At 33.7% G+C, this 20,552-nt stretch overlaps 1 protein-coding gene across 1 annotated transcript in view; it reads left to right on the forward strand.

The window, feature by feature from the left end:
- ClpP (Caseinolytic protease proteolytic subunit) overlaps positions 1 to 20,552 on the forward strand; it is a 66,626-nt gene that overhangs the window by 15,787 nt on the left and 30,287 nt on the right. Inside the window, exon 2 of the mRNA XM_090416031.1 lies at positions 1,838 to 2,023. Coding sequence (XP_090272157.1) covers positions 1,838 to 2,023 — 186 coding nt within the window. The remainder of the gene's footprint in view (positions 1 to 1,837; positions 2,024 to 20,552) is intronic.

Genomic DNA, 20,552 nt, shown 5'->3' on the forward strand with positions numbered 1-20,552 from the left:
ACCTCACACCATATGCTTTTACAACTATTAGTGCCATTTCATTCCAAATTCTCCACTCTGAGAGTACTTTACTCATAATTTATCATAAGACTTCACCACTCCATTTGCCTTTCCTATCCTGCTGAAAAATTCTATACCCTTCTATTCCTGTCAGAACATCATCTTTAATCAACTACGTTTCACTAATTTCAATAATCTTAAGACAGGCTTGAGGCTCTCAATGTCACCAATTTGCTTTATTCCTAATACACCTAGCATTTGTATAAAGAAACACCAATGCATTGTCACCATTTCTGCACCTATTATTATTCTCTCTCTGGACTCTACTTGATTCTACATACCATACATCCTTCCATCTCCTAAGTTACTCTTCCCACAAGAGGTCATACCTGCTCCCATACACCTTGGCATCTCTTGTTCCCTGCCCTAACATATTCACTTGCTCTGAGAACCTACAATCTCTCTGGATGTCTATACCCTTCCATGTTCAAATGCAGTCCATCACTTGCACATAGCTCTCTTCTATCCTCAAGTGCATTCCAAGTGACATGTTCCAGACCTCTCTTTTAACACATCCTCACCATCACTCACAACATTCCTTATTCTCTATAGAATTGAAATTAGTGCATTAATTTCTAACTTCGTAATCCATACAAATAATTAAATGGCCATTCTAAAGATTACTCTGTATGAGCTCAAATATATAGATCTTTCATTCTCTAACTCACACTTAAATATAATTCTGAAAGATAACATCAGATACCTTACAAAACAAACTGAACATAGGTTTCATTTGGCCAGATGGGAACTTCCTTTGCAATACTTATTTTATTGTTTTTTGTCCATTCATTCATTTATTAATTTTTTTTTCCTCAAATTCCTTGGAGTGCTACAAAGTTAAAAGGCCTCACTTAACTAATATACTGCAGTTGCACATGTCTTCTTTCAGTAAGCATGTTTTCTTTTCATTCTGCTGAAGTAGGCATGAAGAGTAATTGCTCAGATAATAGGAACAAATTAATTTAGCAGTTCCAATTGCACTTCCAATAAAAAGAACTTTACTGCAGATTCTGTTTTGTTCCTTGAACATATATCACTTGCTTCTCGTTAAACACAGAATATTCTCACTGATCTATGAAGGCTTGATACATTAACTGTATTTCAATTATTAACTTCACAGTTCCTCCTTGGAGAGTAGTAAAGATGCACATAAAAACTTTTCCGAGATTAGAGAACTTAACTCAGTAGTTTATTAGATCTTTCCAGCTCTCCTTCCCTCTATGCCTACTATTTGCTTGCTAGTGTTTCTGTTACCCGGTGACAACTATTCTAATAATGAATCATTAAGCGCAGATATGGTGGCTGCAATAATTCAAAGAACAAAAATGTTCCATACACAAAGAACACTAAATAATAAACTGGAAAAATATTTCATACCCTATAACTTCCAAATGGAAATATAGGATATCACAAGCAAATGAACTGCTCCCACTCAATCACAACCAAACCAGTTGTCTGGTTTGGTTGTGACTGAGTGGGAGTAGTTCAGTCTCCTGCAACATGCAATTTGAGAAAAAAAAGTTAAGTTTAATTAATATCCAAACTTATCTATTTATTCTCAGACTGCACATTGCAGGAGATTGAACTACTCTCCCTCTTTCTTTAATGCACAAAAGGTATACTTTGAAACTATAGTACAACTAATTTTTAATATTTTCCTTTCATGTGAGTTTGTTATAAAGTGATATGTTTTTTTTGTATATTTAATAAAATGTAATGCATATATTTTGGTGAACAGTAATTGAATCTATTATTCATCCTTTTTTTTTTTTAACAGTTACTGAAAAGAAATCAATTGTTAGGAGGGATTTTAGGAAGATGCTCATCTAGGTACTTATCTCTTTCATCCTTACAACTTCAACCCCTCATCCCCATAGTTATAGAGCAAACAGGAAGAGGGGAAAGAGCATATGACATTTATTCTCGCCTCTTAAAAGAAAGGATTATTTGTGTCATGGGGCCTGTATGTTGTTGCTTCATTCTCTTTCAGTTATGTATTATAATTAAATATTTTACTTTTTTTTTTTTTTTTCCAAAAAATCTAGTCATATCTTATATAATTTTCATGATATTAAAAAGTATAAAATCTTATATGATTTTGTTGAAGAGTATAAAATAACACTCAAACATCTACACGATGTTTGAGTATTATTCTGCATGAGAAATTGGGTATCTAAATATTTAATTCCCTATGTTCAACCATTTCTTGAGAAAGTCCTTTTGCATAGTGCTCCTGCAGCATAAGTTTCTAGCACTCATGGATTTCATAATCAAAATTTATATTTTATTATTATTATTATTACTGTTATACGGGTTACCTTCATGGAGTCAAAACTTATCAAGGGAGACCCACATTAACTGTTATCCACACAATACCTCTCATACCTTTCCTTAAATTCATCCATTGTAGGGACTTCTGGTAATCCATTCCACTAACTCACCACTCTCTCCAAACAAAACTTCTAATTTGCACACCCTTACTGACCACACTTTCATGCAAATTCCAGGTATGACCCCTTGTTCCCTCCCTGCTTGTCATGTATTGAAAAAAAATTCATTTGTGTCAATGTTATACAAGCCCTTTAATAACTAATAAGATTATGTTGTGTTCACCCCCCCTCCTTCACTTATCAATTAAACTCTACAACCCACATACCATCAATCTATCCTCATATTTGAGTATTCCACAGACCTGTCACCAGCTTGGTTACTCATCTCTGAATCCTCTCTGCCACCTGCTCATCCCCAAGAAACCCAGTTGACCACATTTTATGCATTTATTATGCACAGTAGTCAAGATGCAGCCAAATCATAGCCTTACGAAGAGGAATAATAACCCTCCCTATTACTTGTTAGTGTATTTTTCATTATCCAAGTTTGAACTATTATAACCCCCCCCCCCCCAAAATCCCTAGCTTCGTCAATTGCTTGCAATCAAATGCCATCAGTACAATACAAAATATGTAATATTTTCTTCCAGAAGTGTGTAACCTTACATTTCATAACACCTGATTGACAACCATTATCCTTTGCTCATGATGCCAATTTATTTAAGCCAGAAGGATATCTACATCATCTTTATCAACTACTGTCCTTTCCCAGTTTTGCATAATCAACAGACAACTGAATATTTCCCTTAAATCATTCCCTGTATCATTAATATGCAAATTAAAGACAATAGTCCTAGTACAGTGCTGCCCAGAGGCACTCCACTAGTTACCATTGTTCACCTAGATTTTACATTTTACTCCCCATCGACTGCATGGAAAACTATTACAAAAGTTAGAGCAAATCAGAATGGAGAGAAAGCTGGTGGCATGGATTGAGAGGGATTATTATTATTATTATTACGTGACACCTTCAAGGAGTCCAAGGACTCGTTATGGGAGGGCACACTACTTCGCTAAATACATCTCATCCTCTCCACTACTACCTAATTCTCCAACTACGACACTACTACCATCAATGCCATCTATCGCCCATCATTCACCAACAACAGTATTTTTGGTCTGTAAATTGCTTGTGTCCTGAAGGCCGATTTGTCTGTACGCGGGATGAAAAACCTGAATTTCTGGGAGAAAAACCCTCCTACCACCATATGAGATCGACTAACTCACCTTCAACTGAAAAAGCCCTTATAAGGATTCCCCCTCGTCACAACGAGAATCGATCCCAGGTCCTTTCCAATTGAAGGGTGCAATGTTCCGCTATTCTTCCAATTGTGCTATGGCGGCTATGGGATGGCATAATAAATTACTAAGGCAGGGTATGCTTTTTACAAAGCTATGCTGCTTCCCATAGAGTACCACATTCTATCTCTACCCATTCCTGAATTTTACCTTTAAACCAACTTTTTGAATTTGATTTTTTAACATACTTGTGACATAATGATTAGAAATATATACACGTTTGCACAAGAATAATGTTTAATTTGGCAAATATTTCGGTCTGAATATTACAGACCATCTACATAGGAATAGTTTTAAAAAACAAAGTGGAATACGAACAATTGATCATTCACACATAGAATGAGCCGCGTGATGTCATATCGCTAGGTATTAGAAGCGTAAACATTTTTAAAGTCATAATTAAAGATATTAATTCAGAAATTCATTTAATAATCTTAAATAACATTAGACTAATATAGGAAATTTACAAAAAAAAAAATCAGGATAACACATTAATTTTTTTTTTTTTTTTTGTAAATTTCCTATATTAGTCTAATGTTATTTAAGATTATTATATGAATTTCTGACTTAATATCTTTATTTATGACTTTAAAAATGTTTACTCTTCTAATACCTAGCGATATGACATCACGTGGCTCATTCTATGTGTGAATGATCAATTGTTCGTATTTCACTTTGTTTTTTAAAACTATTCCTACATAGGAATAGTTTTAAATAGTTTTAGATGGTCTGTAATATTCAGACCGAAATATTTGCCAAATTAAACATTATTCTTGTGCAAACGTGTATATATTTCTAATCAACTTTTTGAATACTTTAGTCATCACTCTTGGGGGTGCCTTTATGTAATGGTGTCTTTCCACTTCCCTGGAGCCTTGCCAGAGCACTGATGCTTAGGTTAAACAACTTTGTTAAAGGTACTGCCAGACAAAGTTTTTTGTCATGCAGTTAGATAGGAGCTGTTAGACCAGTTAAACTGGAGCATGTCCAGTTTGTCTACCTCATTTCTCACATCAGTAACTGCAAAGTCTCTACCTTGGTGATACACCACAAAGTGATCACTTACTACCTTCGTTACTCTCCTATAATCATTCTTTCCCTTACTTGATTTGTAGCATAAAAATTATTGGATTTACTTTGGCTTCCTTAATTAATTTTCTCTCATAATCTGATTTAGCCTATTTTACCATACTAGTCACTCTTTTTGCTTGTGCTTTGTCTTGTTCATGAACATGCTAATCACCTTTTGTTTATATTTCTTCTCCATAAGGCTTTCACTTTTTTTTTTTTTTTTTTTTTTTTCAACTCCTGCTTTATATCACTACTCATTCATTTAATCTCTACTTGGCTTATCCTCCTGACTTTGGGTATGCAGTCCAATACTGCCTCTCAAACAATCCTTGACAGCTTCCCATGCACTACTAACATTCTTTCCTTTGAGCTTATGCCATGACACTGCTCCAAGCTGCCACCTAAGTTTGTCATAATCACTAGCTTTATAGTTCCACATAAACTTTTTCTTTGCTGAGAATTCTATGTTCAGTAACTTCCCAGAACATGACTGGATGGTCATTTTCACACAATTTTTTTTTAATGGATATTGAAATATATACATTGTAATAGAACTTAAAATTTATGGTTGTTTATTGCATTTGCCATTTGTTTTATTTGATTAATGGCTTGATTCTTTTTTACTGGAGATAAAAGTATTGCATGCATCATTTAAATCTGAAGACATTTTATATGTGTATTTGTTTACTATAGAGCAGTGCTTCCCAAACTTCTGGATGTCAGGGCCCCCCTTTGCAAAAATTAAAATATTTCACGGCCCCCCTCGAAAAAAAATCGTAATAGAGATATATTATAATATTTATTGTATTTATATTCAATACAAAACATATACAGCTAATATTGCAAAAATCAAATGCATATATTACATTTTTTGCCTCTTACCGTTTGGTTCTGAAGACGATGCGGGCTGTTCTGGTAAAATATGAAATACTGTCCTCTTTTTTTTTTTTTTTTTTTTTTTTTTTTTTTTTTGAGTCTGTTTCTGCTTCTTCTGATTGTTTGCAGGAATTTTTTTTCATTTTTTTTTATCAGCCACTTATCCCTCTCAGGGTTAAATTTTTTAACATAGAATAGATCAAATAATATCGCCACTTACCAATACTGGCACACCACAGACTGATAACATGAAATTAGTGAATATTACCTGAATAAGGGAATCCCCGGACCAGGAACATTTTTCTCTTTTGTGACTTTTCTCCCTTTACGGTAATTAAGCCTAACGTGGAACAGACAGCAAAGGCAGGTTATTAAAACGTGCATATGATTGGTGCGGTATTAACAAAAGATGGCGCAACTGAAAGATAAAAGCATAGCTGACAATTGAGTTGAAATGCTAACTCTCCTCAACCAAATTCCATATGTGAAACTACCATAACATTCATTTTATATATATATATATATATATATATATATATTACTTAGTTTTAACACTTTTACGAATTTTAACATGTTCGGTTAAATTTTATTGCTGCCTTGGGAAATCGAACTCGCATACATCTAATTAATAACAATAGTTTTTAGTTAGATACTGCGTTTGCCCATGCAACATTGTTTTGTTTCAGTCTATACAGCATAGTTTCTGTATGAGGGGTCATGTAATTCATTAATTAGTGTTTTTATCCAAGTTGTCTCTAATTGCACTATTTGTTGAGAAATATATTACACAGACTCCTCATACCTTATTCACTGGCATAATAAAAGTACTTATTTTTATTGCCTCTGCAGTATAGTGGCTATTAGGGAGGGCATGTTGTTTACCACTGCAAACGAGTTACTATCTCCCCACATGAACTTGTTTAAGCTTTTTTTTCATGTGTGAAGTATATGCAAAACTTTTATTGGTAACAGAAAACTAGCTCGGATGACAGTGATAATATAAAACGAGTTTTGATATGTATATAAAGTCAATATCAACAGTCCCTGATTACGAATGCGTGATGAAAGGGACAGGAAGATTTGGAGCTTCCCTGGTGAGCATTCGAAGTAAATACAATTAACCACTGCTTTGAAATGAAACATATGAATAAGCAATATTTACTAATATTCATTAAGCGCCACAATACGCAGGAAGCAAAGTTTGTGAACCAACACCAATGTGTGAATTTTTCCATTAAAATATAAAAAAATAACAAAAAATAAATAATAAAAGTTAAATAGGTTTCTTTTAAAATAAAAAAATCTACTTAGTCTTAAAACATTTTAAATTTGTTTTCATTATTTCACGGCCCCCCCCCTCAACAAAACCTACGGCCCCCAAGGGTGCTGTGGCCCACAGTTTGGGAAGCGCTGCTATAGAGTACTAAAGTGAAATGCCATTTGCTTGTAAAATGCAGATTTACCTTCAACAAAAGCCTCCTGTTATTAATGAAGTAAAAAAGTATTACTCCTTATATACCTTATTGAGTTTCATAGTCATTTGTATATCTTTGGAAAGTTTTTTTTTTTTATTTGGCTTTGAAGAGCTAACAGTTCAAATCACCAAAAAGTAATGGGAGAGCTAAATCTTCAAAATTACATATTTATCAGAACAGGATAAATATAAACCTTAATACATGATATTGATATTGAAGACAAAACTAATACTGTCACCTGTACCTGTTATACGCACTCTCTCTCCATTTTCTTTATATCCAACCTTTCATGTTAATGATCAGTCATGGAGAGTAAATTAACTGCATTTATATATATATATTTTATTTTGTTTATTGGTGGATTTGTTAGAATGTTTTAGATTCGTATTCATAATGGCATTTGACTTCGAATTCAACATTTTGTGAATTCCAAAAGAATGAAGTTTAAACTAATAAAAAAAAAAAAAATTAAAATCTTGATTAATAAAGAAACACGTAAAAACCGCAGCGATATCTTTAATTAGTAAAAGGACAAATATTTCATACTAAAATTAATAGTACACCTTCAGTGTCTGTTACAGTAATAGGAATGGAATACAAGCAAAACGTTCGGTGGATCACCTATTAAAATACAATTGTTACTGCGTGCTAGGAAATAATAGATATCGCAAGGATATTCGAATATGTCATCCACTCAGGTTATTTCAGTTGGAAAAACAAAATCTACAAACAAATTGAAGGTATTGTCATGGGTAGCTCTTTGTCTCCACCTTTGGCAAACTACTATTTGTAACAATTCGAAGATACTATGTTCTCATCCTCAACCATCTCTTTGGTACCATTATGTCGATGATGTTTTTGCTGTTTGGCCACATACTGAAGATGAACTTTCCACTTTTCTACAACAGATAAATAACCTTCACCCATGCATCCATTTCACTATGGAAAAAGAAAACTCTGGTACTGTACCATTTTTGGACATCCTCCTTACTAGAACGTCTTCTGGTACCTTATCTACAAGCGTCTTTCGAAAAACCACATTTACTGACAGATACATTCACAAAACATCTGTGCACCACGTCTCAGAAATTTGGTATTCTTAAATCTCTAATTCATAGAGCACATAAAATTTGCTCTTCCCCAATAATCTTACAACAAGAACTTTCCATCATTAAAAAGTTAATGGAATCAAATGATTACAACTCCAATCAAATCCAACAGATACTTCGCTCTTATGTTCCAATACCCACAGCTTCTTCAATAGTCTGCAGAGTTCCTATTCCTTACATTCCAGGAATCTCAGAACCTATAGGTAGAATTCTGAAAAGTATCAATTGATTGCAACTTATATTCCTATCAACAAAATTTCTTCTTTATTACCTTCTACAAAGAATAAACTGTCTTCTCTATCTTTGGCTGGCATTTACCAAATACCTTGCGAATGCGATTCCTCTTATTTTGGACGAACTGGCTGTTCTTTGGAAAAAAAGAATAAAAGAACATCAATATTATATTGATTATAACAAACCTCTGAAGTGTGGTCTGGTGCAGCACAGTATTGACTCTACTCATAGTGTCCAGTGGGATAAAGCTGTTCTCCTCCATAGATGCAGATTCAAATATGAACGCTTATTCAAAGAAAGTTGTGAAACTATCTTACACTGACCGAATTTAAATAGAAATGACTGTCTCTCTCAAAGATCTGGGAGATTTTTATCTTATGTAAAAAACCATTTATCTTAATAGATTAAATTTATTAATTTCTATTATTTCCTAGCAGACAGTAACAATTGTATTTTAATAGGTGATCCACCAAACGTTTTGCTTGTATTCCATTCCTATTACTGTAACAGACACTGAAGATGTACTATTAATTTTAGTACGAAATATTTGTCCTTTTACTAATTAAAGATATCACTGTGGTTTTTTATGTTTCTTTATTAATTAATTTACTATGCCACAGGTTCTTAAAATCAAATTAAAATTTTGACTCTACAAATACGAGGGTGGTCTGAAAAGTTCTTGGCCTCGACCATAGATGCCAACACTATTGGCAAGATTTTTTTTTTAAGTTGGTACATCTATCATAAGCATCCATGTGAAAGTGCAAGTCATTCTATCAAGTAGTTTGTTTTATACAGCTGTCTGAAGCAAAAGTGTTGTCTGTATCCCTTGAAATGGATAAAATTGAGTATCATGTGGTTATAAAAGTCTTTGTTAAAGAATGTTTAATGCCAAAAGAAATTCATTCAAAGTTCATAAAAGTTTATGGGCACTCTTTGACAATTAAGAAATGGGCTGCCAAGTTTAAACGTGGCCATACCAGTCTTGAAGATGATCCACGTTAAGGACATCCAAAAAGTGTAATAACACCAGAAATCATTGATCAAGCGCACGATATGGTATTGGATGACCAGCGAGTCAAAGTGCGTGAAATTGCTAAGACTATAGGCATTTCAAAAGAACTTGTAGGATATATTTTGCATGAAGAATTTCAAATAAAAAAGCTTTGGGCAAGATGGGTGCCGCGCTTGTTCACAGCAGATCAAAAACGCACTCGCATGAAAATCTCTGAGCAATGCTTGGAGCATTTTAACAAGAATAAAACTGATTTTGTGTGCTGATTTATTACTATGGATGAGATTTGGATTCGCCCATTACACACCAGAATCCAAACAGCAGTCAAAACAGTGGACAGAAGCTGGTTGTTTAGTGTCAAAGAAGTCAAAATCTGTTCCATCAGCAGGAAAGGTCATGGCATCGGTGTTTTGGGATGCTAAAGCCATTTTGTTTATTAATTATTTTGAAAAGGGTAAAACAATAGCCGGGGAATATTATTCAGATCTTTTAACTAGACTAGACGAAAAAAATCGTGAGAAAAGACCCGGTTTGCAGAAGAAAAAAATTTTCTTTCATCAGGACAATGCACCTGCCCACAAAGGTGTTTTGTCAATGGGAAAATTAAGGGATCTGCACTATGAATTGTTGAAACATCCACCCTATTCCCCAGATTTGGCTCTCTCTCTGACTTCTATCTCTTCCCAAAACTAAAACTCTTCCTCGCTGGTCAACGTTTTTCTTCAAATCAAGAGGTGATTGCAGCTGTAGAGGGGGGGGTATTTTGCAGATCTTACTGAGAACCACTACAGGGACAGGAAAATGGCACTGGCGCATTGCTGGAGTCTTAAGGGAGATTGTTGAAAAATAAAAGTAATTTTGAAATTATAAATTCGTTTTTTCATCGTTAGGTCAAGAACTTTTCAGACCACCCTTGTATACATATGTACAATAGATGCAAATCTCAGTGTTAAATTAATCTATTTCATTCTAAAGGGACCTGATAGTCATATATACTCTGTAGAATTACATATTGTAAATAATAATTTAATATTCTATATAATCTAACTTTTAGAGTTCTACAGATTATATAATGTGAACTCAAAGAAAGAAAAAAAAAATCTCTCGCTCTCCAATTTTCAGTAAATTCATTTCTGATGTATGACATCAAATACTATACAAAAAAGTGAAATATAATATTTAGTTTTGTTGTATGGGAAGTTAACTTCCTTTGCAGCATTTATCTCATCAGTGTTCTTTTTATCTTGAATTTTTTTTTCTTATAGTTACTTGCTCATTCATTATTCAGTCTGTCTTACCTCTCAAATTCCTTAGATCACAATAAAAAAAAAATGAAGATCTCACTTGAATTTGCTTGCATATATCTTCTGCTAGCATAAATGCTTGATGAAAATCATCTTTATTTCAATTATTTATTGAAGTGGGCATGAAGAGAATCACTCTGACAGAAGTACAACATTTAACTGTGCAGTTTCAAAGGCAGTTCCATGGAAAAGAATTTTATTGTAGATTTTGTTTTGTCTTATGGAATGTACACTTCTTGCTTCCCATTTGATTATCTAGTACTTACACTGATATATGAAGGCTTGAAAAATTTATTTTTCAACAATGCGTTTTTTTTTTTTAATGTTTTCTTTTAGTGTTGCACAGTGATCAGCATTCATATTAGAAATTATAGACTTTACAACCGTTCATAAATAACTTTTAAGTTCCCGACGTTTCAGTCTTCATATTAAGATCATCATCTGGAGCATATACAAATATACAGGACAAGCTGAGTTACATTACATACAGTAAGCTAGAAAAACAATGATTTGATCATAGGTTATTCTACCGGCATGACTTCTAGTGAAAAAAAAAAAAATTAATTATTTAGAAACTACATCAAGCTAAATTCTATTTATGATAACATGAATAAACATTCTTTCTTATAGATAGTTTTCTTTCAGCAACAATGATGTCCTATTTTTACCATTATGATTGTTATTTTTGATTTAGGATCTTGGATTAACTACAGTCCTGTTTATAGTTACTCTTAGAGAGGAAGGTTCCTTGGGTCGAATATGCACCTTCCATATGTTTGGGATTTTTAGACCATCATTATTGTTCAGATTGGGATGGTTGATAATAATCTCAAAGTCCTCCTTAAATTTGCATTCATACCATGTTTTGGTGTGATGTAGGCAACTACCAAAACCTGGTATGAACAAAAATTTAAGGAAGCCTGTGAGATTATTATCAGCCACCCCAATCGGAACAATAATGATGGTCTAAAAATCCCAAACATATGGAAGGCACATATTCGACCCACGGAACCTTCCTCTCTAAGAGTAACTATAAACAGGACTGTAATTAATCCAGGATCCTAAATCAAAAATAACAATCGTAATGCTAAAAATAGGACATCATTGTTACTGAAAGAAAACTATCTGTAAGAAAGAATGTTTATTCATGTTATCATAAATAGAATTTAATTTTATGTAGTTTCTAAATAATTTAAATTTTATTTTATTTTATTTTTTATTTTATTTTTATTTTTTTTTCACTAGAGGTCATGCCAGTACAATAACCTATGATCGAATCATTGTTTTTCTAGCTTACTGTATGTAATGTAACTTAGCTTGTCCTGTATTATTTGTATATGCTCCAGATGATGATCTTAATATGAAGATCGAAACATCGGGAAATTAAAAGAGTTATTTATAACATAGTTGTAAAGTCCATAATTTCTAATATGAATGTTTTAATATCTTTCAACATTAATTTCACAGGTCTTCCTTGGAGAGTAAATAAATATCCACACAAAATGTTCTCTGAGATCACAAAATTCAACTTGGCAGTCTTTCTCCTTTTTTTACTCTCTACCCCCCCTTTTCCCCCATCTAATCTCTCTCTCACACACTCTGTTTGTTCTGTTCTATCCTGTCTGGTCTTGGTCCTGGTCTGGTCCGGTTTCATCTCTAGCATTTAGATTTCCAGGCAACAGTGTTTCAAAACTACACATAGCATGTATAGCCATCATCAACTTGAGTGGAGTATGGCATAGGAAACTACTAGAAATAGACCTAAAATATGTATTGTATTACTTAATCTCCTCATGTCTGAGGACTTGTGAACCTAGCTGCAATGTCTCTCCATTTCTTTCTGTCTTTTGTTGCAGCAGTGACCAATTCCAAAGTAAGTCCAATGATCTTTTTAATCTGGTCCAACCATCCTGGTCTTGAATGTTCTCTTTATTCTTTGTCCTTCCATTTTGCCCTGGATGATAAGTTTTTCCAGGTTGTCATCTTCTTGTCTTGAAATGTGACCAAAGTATTTGAGAATTCTTTAATTTACAATGTCACATAGCCACCTCTTGATTTTTAGTTGACTTATTATATTTCCATTAGACATTTTGTTTATCCAGATCTTGTTCCTATCTTTTTTTTGCATCTCTAATCAATTGCTTGGAAAAAACCAAGCTATTGACCAATCTTGATTTAGTGGTTTTAGAAATGTTTCTGTTTTTCCATATTTTATGCAATTGTACCATTGTTGACCTCACCATGATAATTCTTCTTTTAATTTATGGTTGACATCTACTCTTGGTGTTTATTAAAGCTCCAAGGTAAATGAATTCATCAATATTCTCAAAGTCAATGTTGTGGGCGGAATTGTCATTTTCATATATGGCCATTAGTATTCAGGTCTCTATGGAGTCAAAAGACTCATCGAGGGAGGTCCCTCCTAGGAAACACAAAGTCTATCATACCACTCCTTAAATGCATTGACCGTTCTAGCTCTCACCACTCCATCAAGCAGTGCATTCCATGGTTCAACCACCCTCCATGCAAAGAAACCACTCCTCACCCTCTTTCTCACAACCATATATGGTCATGTATTTTGTTTTATGATGATTAATTCTTAAAGCATATTTCAGGCTTTAAGAATTTAAGAAGTCGAATAGGAAAGCAGGCCTTCCTATTCGACTCTTTTTAATGTTCCCTCCAGTTCTCCTTTGCTGCTGACAATGAGAACAGTGTCATCAGTATACAAGGTTATTTATCTTTTTGCCACCAACTGAGAAACCACTGTCATATCCATTAAGTGTCTTTCTCATAATATATTCTCTGTAAAGATTGTATAGATCAGGGAAAAGTATGCATCCTTGTCTCACACCTTTCTCGACCTTGAGCCACTGAGGTGTTTTTCCATCAATCTTCAGCGCAGCCTGATTCCTCTCGTAGAGTTGTTTTAAAAAAGGTGTGTCAAATGTTCAGAGATGCCCATTTTACTTAATATTGAGCAATAGTCTTTCCATCTATTAAGGATGTTTATTGGATCAGTAAGTTTATTATTGTTGACATCAGCTATACTTGAATATTTAAAATTTTCTATTCGACAGTCTTATTTTGCTAAATAGGTTTTTGGTTTGATTTTGATTTGAGGTGATCTTCAATTTCTCTGTATATGTTGTTGATAAAGTTTTTTTATCTTTAATGCAAAGTTTTTTTGATGAGCTTGAATAACTCACTATAGCTCTACATATCATCTTCCATTGAAAGTCCTTTTGACTTTATTTCTTGCCTTTTTTTGACTTGTTTCAGAGTTTTATTTAATATCCAGGTTATGTTGATTCTGGATTTTTTGGGCAATGTTGACTTTGCAGTTTCCAGTAATATTATTTTGATTTTATACTATATTGCAAGAAATTGAAGAAACTAGGGATTTGGAGGTGATGGTGCCAGAGATTTGAACTTCGGAGGACATGCAAAAGTTGACAAAATAACTCAAAGGATTACTTGGATGTTGAAAAACAAACAGATAAAGATATTGAGGTTATTATCCCTCTTTTATGAGGTATGAAATGACTGTTGTGCACTGGGGTTCTGGTGCTTTCATTTGTACGAGAAACCTTGCAGTTAGTCACCTGGGTTTCATGGGGGAATGAAGAGGTGGAGAGGATTCAGAGAAGAAGCTATTAACAGATCTGTGGAATGCTCTGTGTGAAGATAAATTGAAGATGTATGGATTGCAGAGTGTAGTTGACAGGCAGAGATGGGACATGACAGAAAGAGATATTATAAGAGTTCATTTTTTGTAATGAATAAGTTTAAATGATAACTAATAATTAAGGAATTGACAGCGTACACTAGAAATATAAATTAAATAAACTTTGGGAAACATTTATCAGAAGAACTTCAGCCCAAAGGCCAAGGACTACCAATATAGCCCGCCAGGGGGCACCATCAGGACTTTAGGAAAACATTAGCTTCCTAGCTTTGGTTCTCATTTGTTATGTAGTACTTGTGTGCACTTGTCTTTGTAATAAGTTCCCAAGAAGATGGCAACGTGACATTTGCCGAAATATCGGAAAGTATATATTAAAGTTTATTTAATTTATATTTCTAGTGTATTAGTTATCATGTATAACCAGAGTATAAGCCTCTCAACAAGAAGAATAAGTTTAAAATCGTATCCATATGTTGTCATGCATGTGATTTTATATCAAACCATCTTCCTTTGATTCTAACTTACAACTTAAATACAGACTATTGTTCTATATAATGTTCCATTTAACCCATATAACTGAAGCATTTTGAAAAGCTTTTCTCTTGGCACAAGTAGTGCTGTAACAGTACTGCAAAGCAGTAGCAGTAATGTCTAAGAGTGCTACTCTTAGACATTACTGCTACTGCTTTGCACCTTGTCATATGCCATTTCCAGATCTACAAAAGTTAAATACAGATTCTTACTGTATTCCCATGATTTTTCAATTGTAAGTATTAAAGTGAAAATCTAAAAATGACTGAGCTACAGAGGCTTGGTTGGAAAGACCTAGTTCGATTCCCGTCCATGATGTGAGGAACCTTTATCTGGTTCTTTCGACGAAAGGTGAGTTAGCCAGTCTCATATGGAAGTAGAGGATTTTTTTCACCCGGAAACTCAGATGTTTCTTTCTTCCCTCAGAACAGGAAAACCTGCCTGTGAACACACATGGATCTACAGTCATAAAATACATGCTTAATCCCTCATTAGGAGGGCTCAACCACTCCCAAGGAACAGTTGAGGAAAGGGGGGGGGAACCTCGCACGAAATAAATGAAATTGCCTGCGAGTGAGATATCATTTGTTCCTTAATACTTTGTCAATGGCTTTTTAATGATCTGAAATGCTGTGTGTGTGTGTGTGTGTGTGTGTGTGTGTGTGTGTGTGTGTGTGTGTGTGTGTGTGTGTGTTGAATTCACAATACTTTTCCATTAGGATTTCTAATGTAATCGTTCTCACCAATTGGAGGTAATGAGGACACCTTACTTATGCATACATCCTCTGAACTAATGACCAGGTCCAACACTCTCACACCACGTGTACCCTCAGTTATGTGCTGTTTCAAGTAATTATCTCATAGAAGATGTATGAATTCCATTTCCTTTTTGCCACGTGATATTTCCTCCTTCCAATTGATATCACCATAATTAAAATCCCCCATAATAATCACTAATTTGCTGATGCATGAATTCAATATCATCCCCTATACCCCCTGGTCTGTAGCAGCAGCCAACTATATATTTGGTTGCGTTGGTCACTATTTCACACCAGACTACCTCAAATGTACTATCATTCAAATGTCTGTCATCTTGATATACTACTTTCTTTGGCTGCAACTCATCAGCTATCATCAACAGTACTCCTCCCCCCATTCTATCTTCTCTGTCCTCCCATACTGTACCCATCACATTCAATTCCAGTGACCACATTTTCTGCTGACAGCCAAGTTTCACTAATGCCTACAACTTTTGGTGAGATTTCACTGACCTAATGGCAAAAATTCTTCCCACTTATTTCGAATGCTTCTTGCATTTGTATACAAAAATTGCAGGTTCCCTTTAGTTCTTGTACCCGCTTCAGAACTGATAAAGATGTCACTAATTTCAGTAGTCCTGTGCCGATTTTTATCCCCTCTATTCTGCAATTTATTCTGCAAATAAGGATCAACAATTATACAATCACTGCTTAAATTTCTCCCTCTTACACGCAATCTTTTAAATTTTAGTTTCCCTGCCCACTTGTTCAGAAAACAGTAACTTCTTCAATCGCTTATGACCTTCCATGTTCAGATGCAACCCATCTCTTGTATACAAATGTCTTTTGCCTTCAAACACACTCCAGTCATCAACAAATTCTAGACCTCTCTTTTTGCACATTCTTGCAATCATATCATTCATTATCATTGCTCGTCTGCTTAACTCATGATTGTCAAAATGAGGCAGCACACACACACGCACTATCCTCCCATTGACACTTTTCTTCTTTACAATATCAAACAGTGTTCTTAAATTCATAAATAAATAAATAATTAATAAATAAAAAAATAATAAATAACATACTTAGAAAAATGAAATATGAGAGGGAAACAAATATATGCATATATATATATATATATTTTTTTTTTTTTTTTCAGATGAATCAATATAGTTTTATTGATTCATCTGAAAATTGAGAAGTAAGCAGAATTCATTATAAAATATTGATACCAAAAACACGTTTAGTATTTTTATTGTAAAATCTTGGGCACTAAAATTTTGTGCCCACATAGCTGTTGTCGATACAGTTATAGGAAAACTCAAAAGAAGAACAATTTAATTGAAAGCACATGATATTATGTGCAATATTGGCTGCAGGAGAATAGCTCCATCTGCATTAATAGATATTCAAAATAAATTACAGTTAATTTAGTTTATTAATTATTTTTAAATTATAAACAAATATTTAATTACAATTGTGGAATACATGAATGTTGAGTATTGGTTAATATAACTTCCCAAAATTGAGAAAGTTTTAGGCAATCATTTTTGTTCAGATTCAGGTTGTGAATGTGTACTTCACAGCTTTCTTTGTAGTCTTTTTAGAAGAAAGTAGCATTTGTGTAATACTTGGGTTTTGTTCCACTGAATTCTGTTTTGTAGATAAAGTGTAGTTTGCTAAACCAGATTTGTTGGGGTTTATTAAGAGAAACATATTCCTGATGTTCTTCCAGACGAATTTGTGTAGATCGACCTGTTTGTCCATAATAACATAAGCCACAGGAACAGGGGAGTCTATAAACTCCAGGATAAGATTATTATTATTATTATTACATGACACCTCCAAGGAGTCCAAAGACTCATTGAGGGAGAGCACCTACTCAACAACTCTCTGTCTCCACCACTCAATTCACCAACTACAGCAGACTGCAACTACCATCATCATCATCATCTACACCAGCGGCATCTACTGCCCACCACCATCACCACTATTATTTTTACAGACAATCACAAACATCCATGCCCACAGCAGGATTCAAACCTGCAGCCTTTTGACTGGAGAGCAGATACACTAACCATTCAGCCAGCCAGGCTGGTGGCAGAGGAGGATATTTGTCTTTTAGTGAGATAAGGAATGGATTAATTTATAAACTGGATGGAAAGCAACTTGTACATTAATCTGAAGAAGTAATCTTGCTATTTCTTTAGAAAGTTCCTTAACAACATATGGAATACAAATTCTGCAATTTCTTCTTGAAGAGGGTGAGGACGATGGCCATAATTATTGATTATTTTTTGGTAGTTTTTACGTTATTACCATTTGCATTAAAGGTAGTTCCGATAATAAACAGTTCTTTGTTTAAAGGAGAATTTTCAGAACAAAATATCGCTTGCTTTTAATTAAATTGTTCTTTTTTGAGTTTCCCTATAACTGTATTGACAATGACTATGAACCTTAGCTGAAAATTTTACAATAAAAATACTAAATATAAGTGTTTCTGGTATTGATATTTTATAATAAATATATATTAATTGATTGATTGGTTGATAGGGGGGAAAAAAGTAACTTTTGTTTGAGTGTAAAATTCTGAATTAAAGGCAAGACTAAGGTCAGAGGTAGATCAAACAGGTGTCAGACCTGGCAGCTGTTAGGGACCCTGAGCTACGTGGAAAAATTAATAGATCTATAAGAACAATATAGATATTATGATGAATTGGAACAGTTACTACTATCTTTAAAGGAAGATAAAGACAAATTCAAATGCTGTCACACAGATATACTAGGCTGCAAGAGAAATGTTGTCAACTTTTCCAAATGTGGAAATTTTTTTAGGGCTCCGTAAATTTTACTGTCGGGGGGGGGGGGGGGGACTTCTGGCTTAATCCACTCCTGACTAAGGCAAAAAATATACAAAATGCATACAAAATGCAATGTACAGATTAAAAAAAAAAAGGGGTTGTTTAAAACAAAATTAAAGTACACTCAAAAATAAATAATAATAATAATAAATAATAATAAAAACATGCAGAGAAAAATTGTTAGTTAGTTAAATATACTTTGAATACTTAAAAAAAAAAAAACATACACATGCACACACATAAACATTGCACCATTCTCATGCTCATAGATAATTATCAGGAAATGAAAGTTTGTACTAGGAAACAGATAAAAGTTTGCACTATGAAATTTCTTTCCATAATGTAGTGCACGGATGGCAAAAATGACAGTATATAAATGTGTTTGTTGTCTTTGCCATCTACAAAGTGGTTTTTGGAATAAAATCAGACCCTTGTTTTTTATCCTTGCAATCAAGGAAGCATGTGGTAAAGTTGTCTTCAACCCAATCGAAATCAATCCCAATTTTCATGCTTTTTTAAAAGTTTCACACAGCTTTATCTTGTTTGCTATGATATTCATTTTTATTCTGCTTGAAAACAGAAAATTATGATTACTTTCTTTCATATTTCTTGGATATGTTTTGTATTTTTCCAAATTAGTCCAAAGATCACTGTTAACAACATCATCATCAGTAAGATGTTTCTTATGTGTTTCTTCATGTAAATATATGTACATCTTTATGTTAATATATGATGGTAGTAATGACTAGTCCATATCCTGAGCAGAAATACAGCAGGTACTTACCATTATTTTGGTAAGCCTTGCCATTTTCTTCGGATTTTTCCAAATAGGTTTGTGATTTATTCCTTATTCTGCTATTAGATAAATGTACTAGCAATCAGTCTGCTCTGTCCCCTCCTTCTCTGTGTGTGCATGCATTTTTTTTTTTTTTTTTATGTAAAAGAGTGCCAAAAAATAAAATAAAATATATCCTGCCTGCAACTACCATCATACTTACTGCTAGCAGGTCCACATAATGATCTTTTGGAAAATTTGCTCAAAATTATTAGTCCACACTCAAGATTATGCTGAAAATTTTTTTCTTATTATTTATTTATTTTTTTTAAATACTTTGTTTGTCTCTGTGTGCAATGTGCTCTCTTAAAGTTCCTAATCAATTGGTCACATGACTAACAGTGCAAATTATGTCACTGGGTATCTTTGTATTGATACCCAGTGACATAATTCAAGTTAGCTTCTTGAATGCCACCTTTATAGTTTGCTGTGATTTCATATAAATGCTGTCTAGTTACTCAGTTGTTTATTGTGGTTTCTGAGTTTTGAAAGGAGTGATATGAAAAAAAAACAAGGAGTTTACAACATCAAGTTTTGTTGCAACAGAACACTTTTACTAGAAATCAGAAAAATAGTATTTCAGAGACCTTTCAACTTTTGTAAACAGCCATAATCAGGAAATGGTAAAATCAAAAATGTGAATTCATCATCCATTATTAATCATGTTTGAAGAAAGCCAGATAGATCTGGTTGAATATGATGATTTTCTTTTTCTGTGAATAAATTACATCATGAACAAATTTCTGATGCATCTCAGTCACAATAACATTACTTAGGACAGAGATATGAAAATGTATTAGAACTCCAGACAGAATTCCTGTATGAAAACTGTTTCTGGCATTGGTGGAGAACTGGTTGTATCGGTTTGTAAGGTGGCTGTTTTGAGGAATACCAGCAATTCATAACTAATTTAAGTGTACGCTTTGTTTTTAGGCAGTCTGAGAACTTTTGGATAACACCTCTCATATCATTGCTCTATTTTTTTTATATGAAATTCAGTAGCAGCTTGTACATAAGCACTGCGACACTGCACCACCCCCCAAGGA

Source organism: Typopeltis vanoorti, chromosome 3, assembly GCF_054136105.1.
Source record: "Typopeltis vanoorti isolate ZY-2024b chromosome 3, IOZ_Tvanoo_1.0, whole genome shotgun sequence".
In the NCBI taxonomy this organism is placed as follows: domain Eukaryota; kingdom Metazoa; phylum Arthropoda; class Arachnida; order Uropygi; family Thelyphonidae; genus Typopeltis; species Typopeltis vanoorti.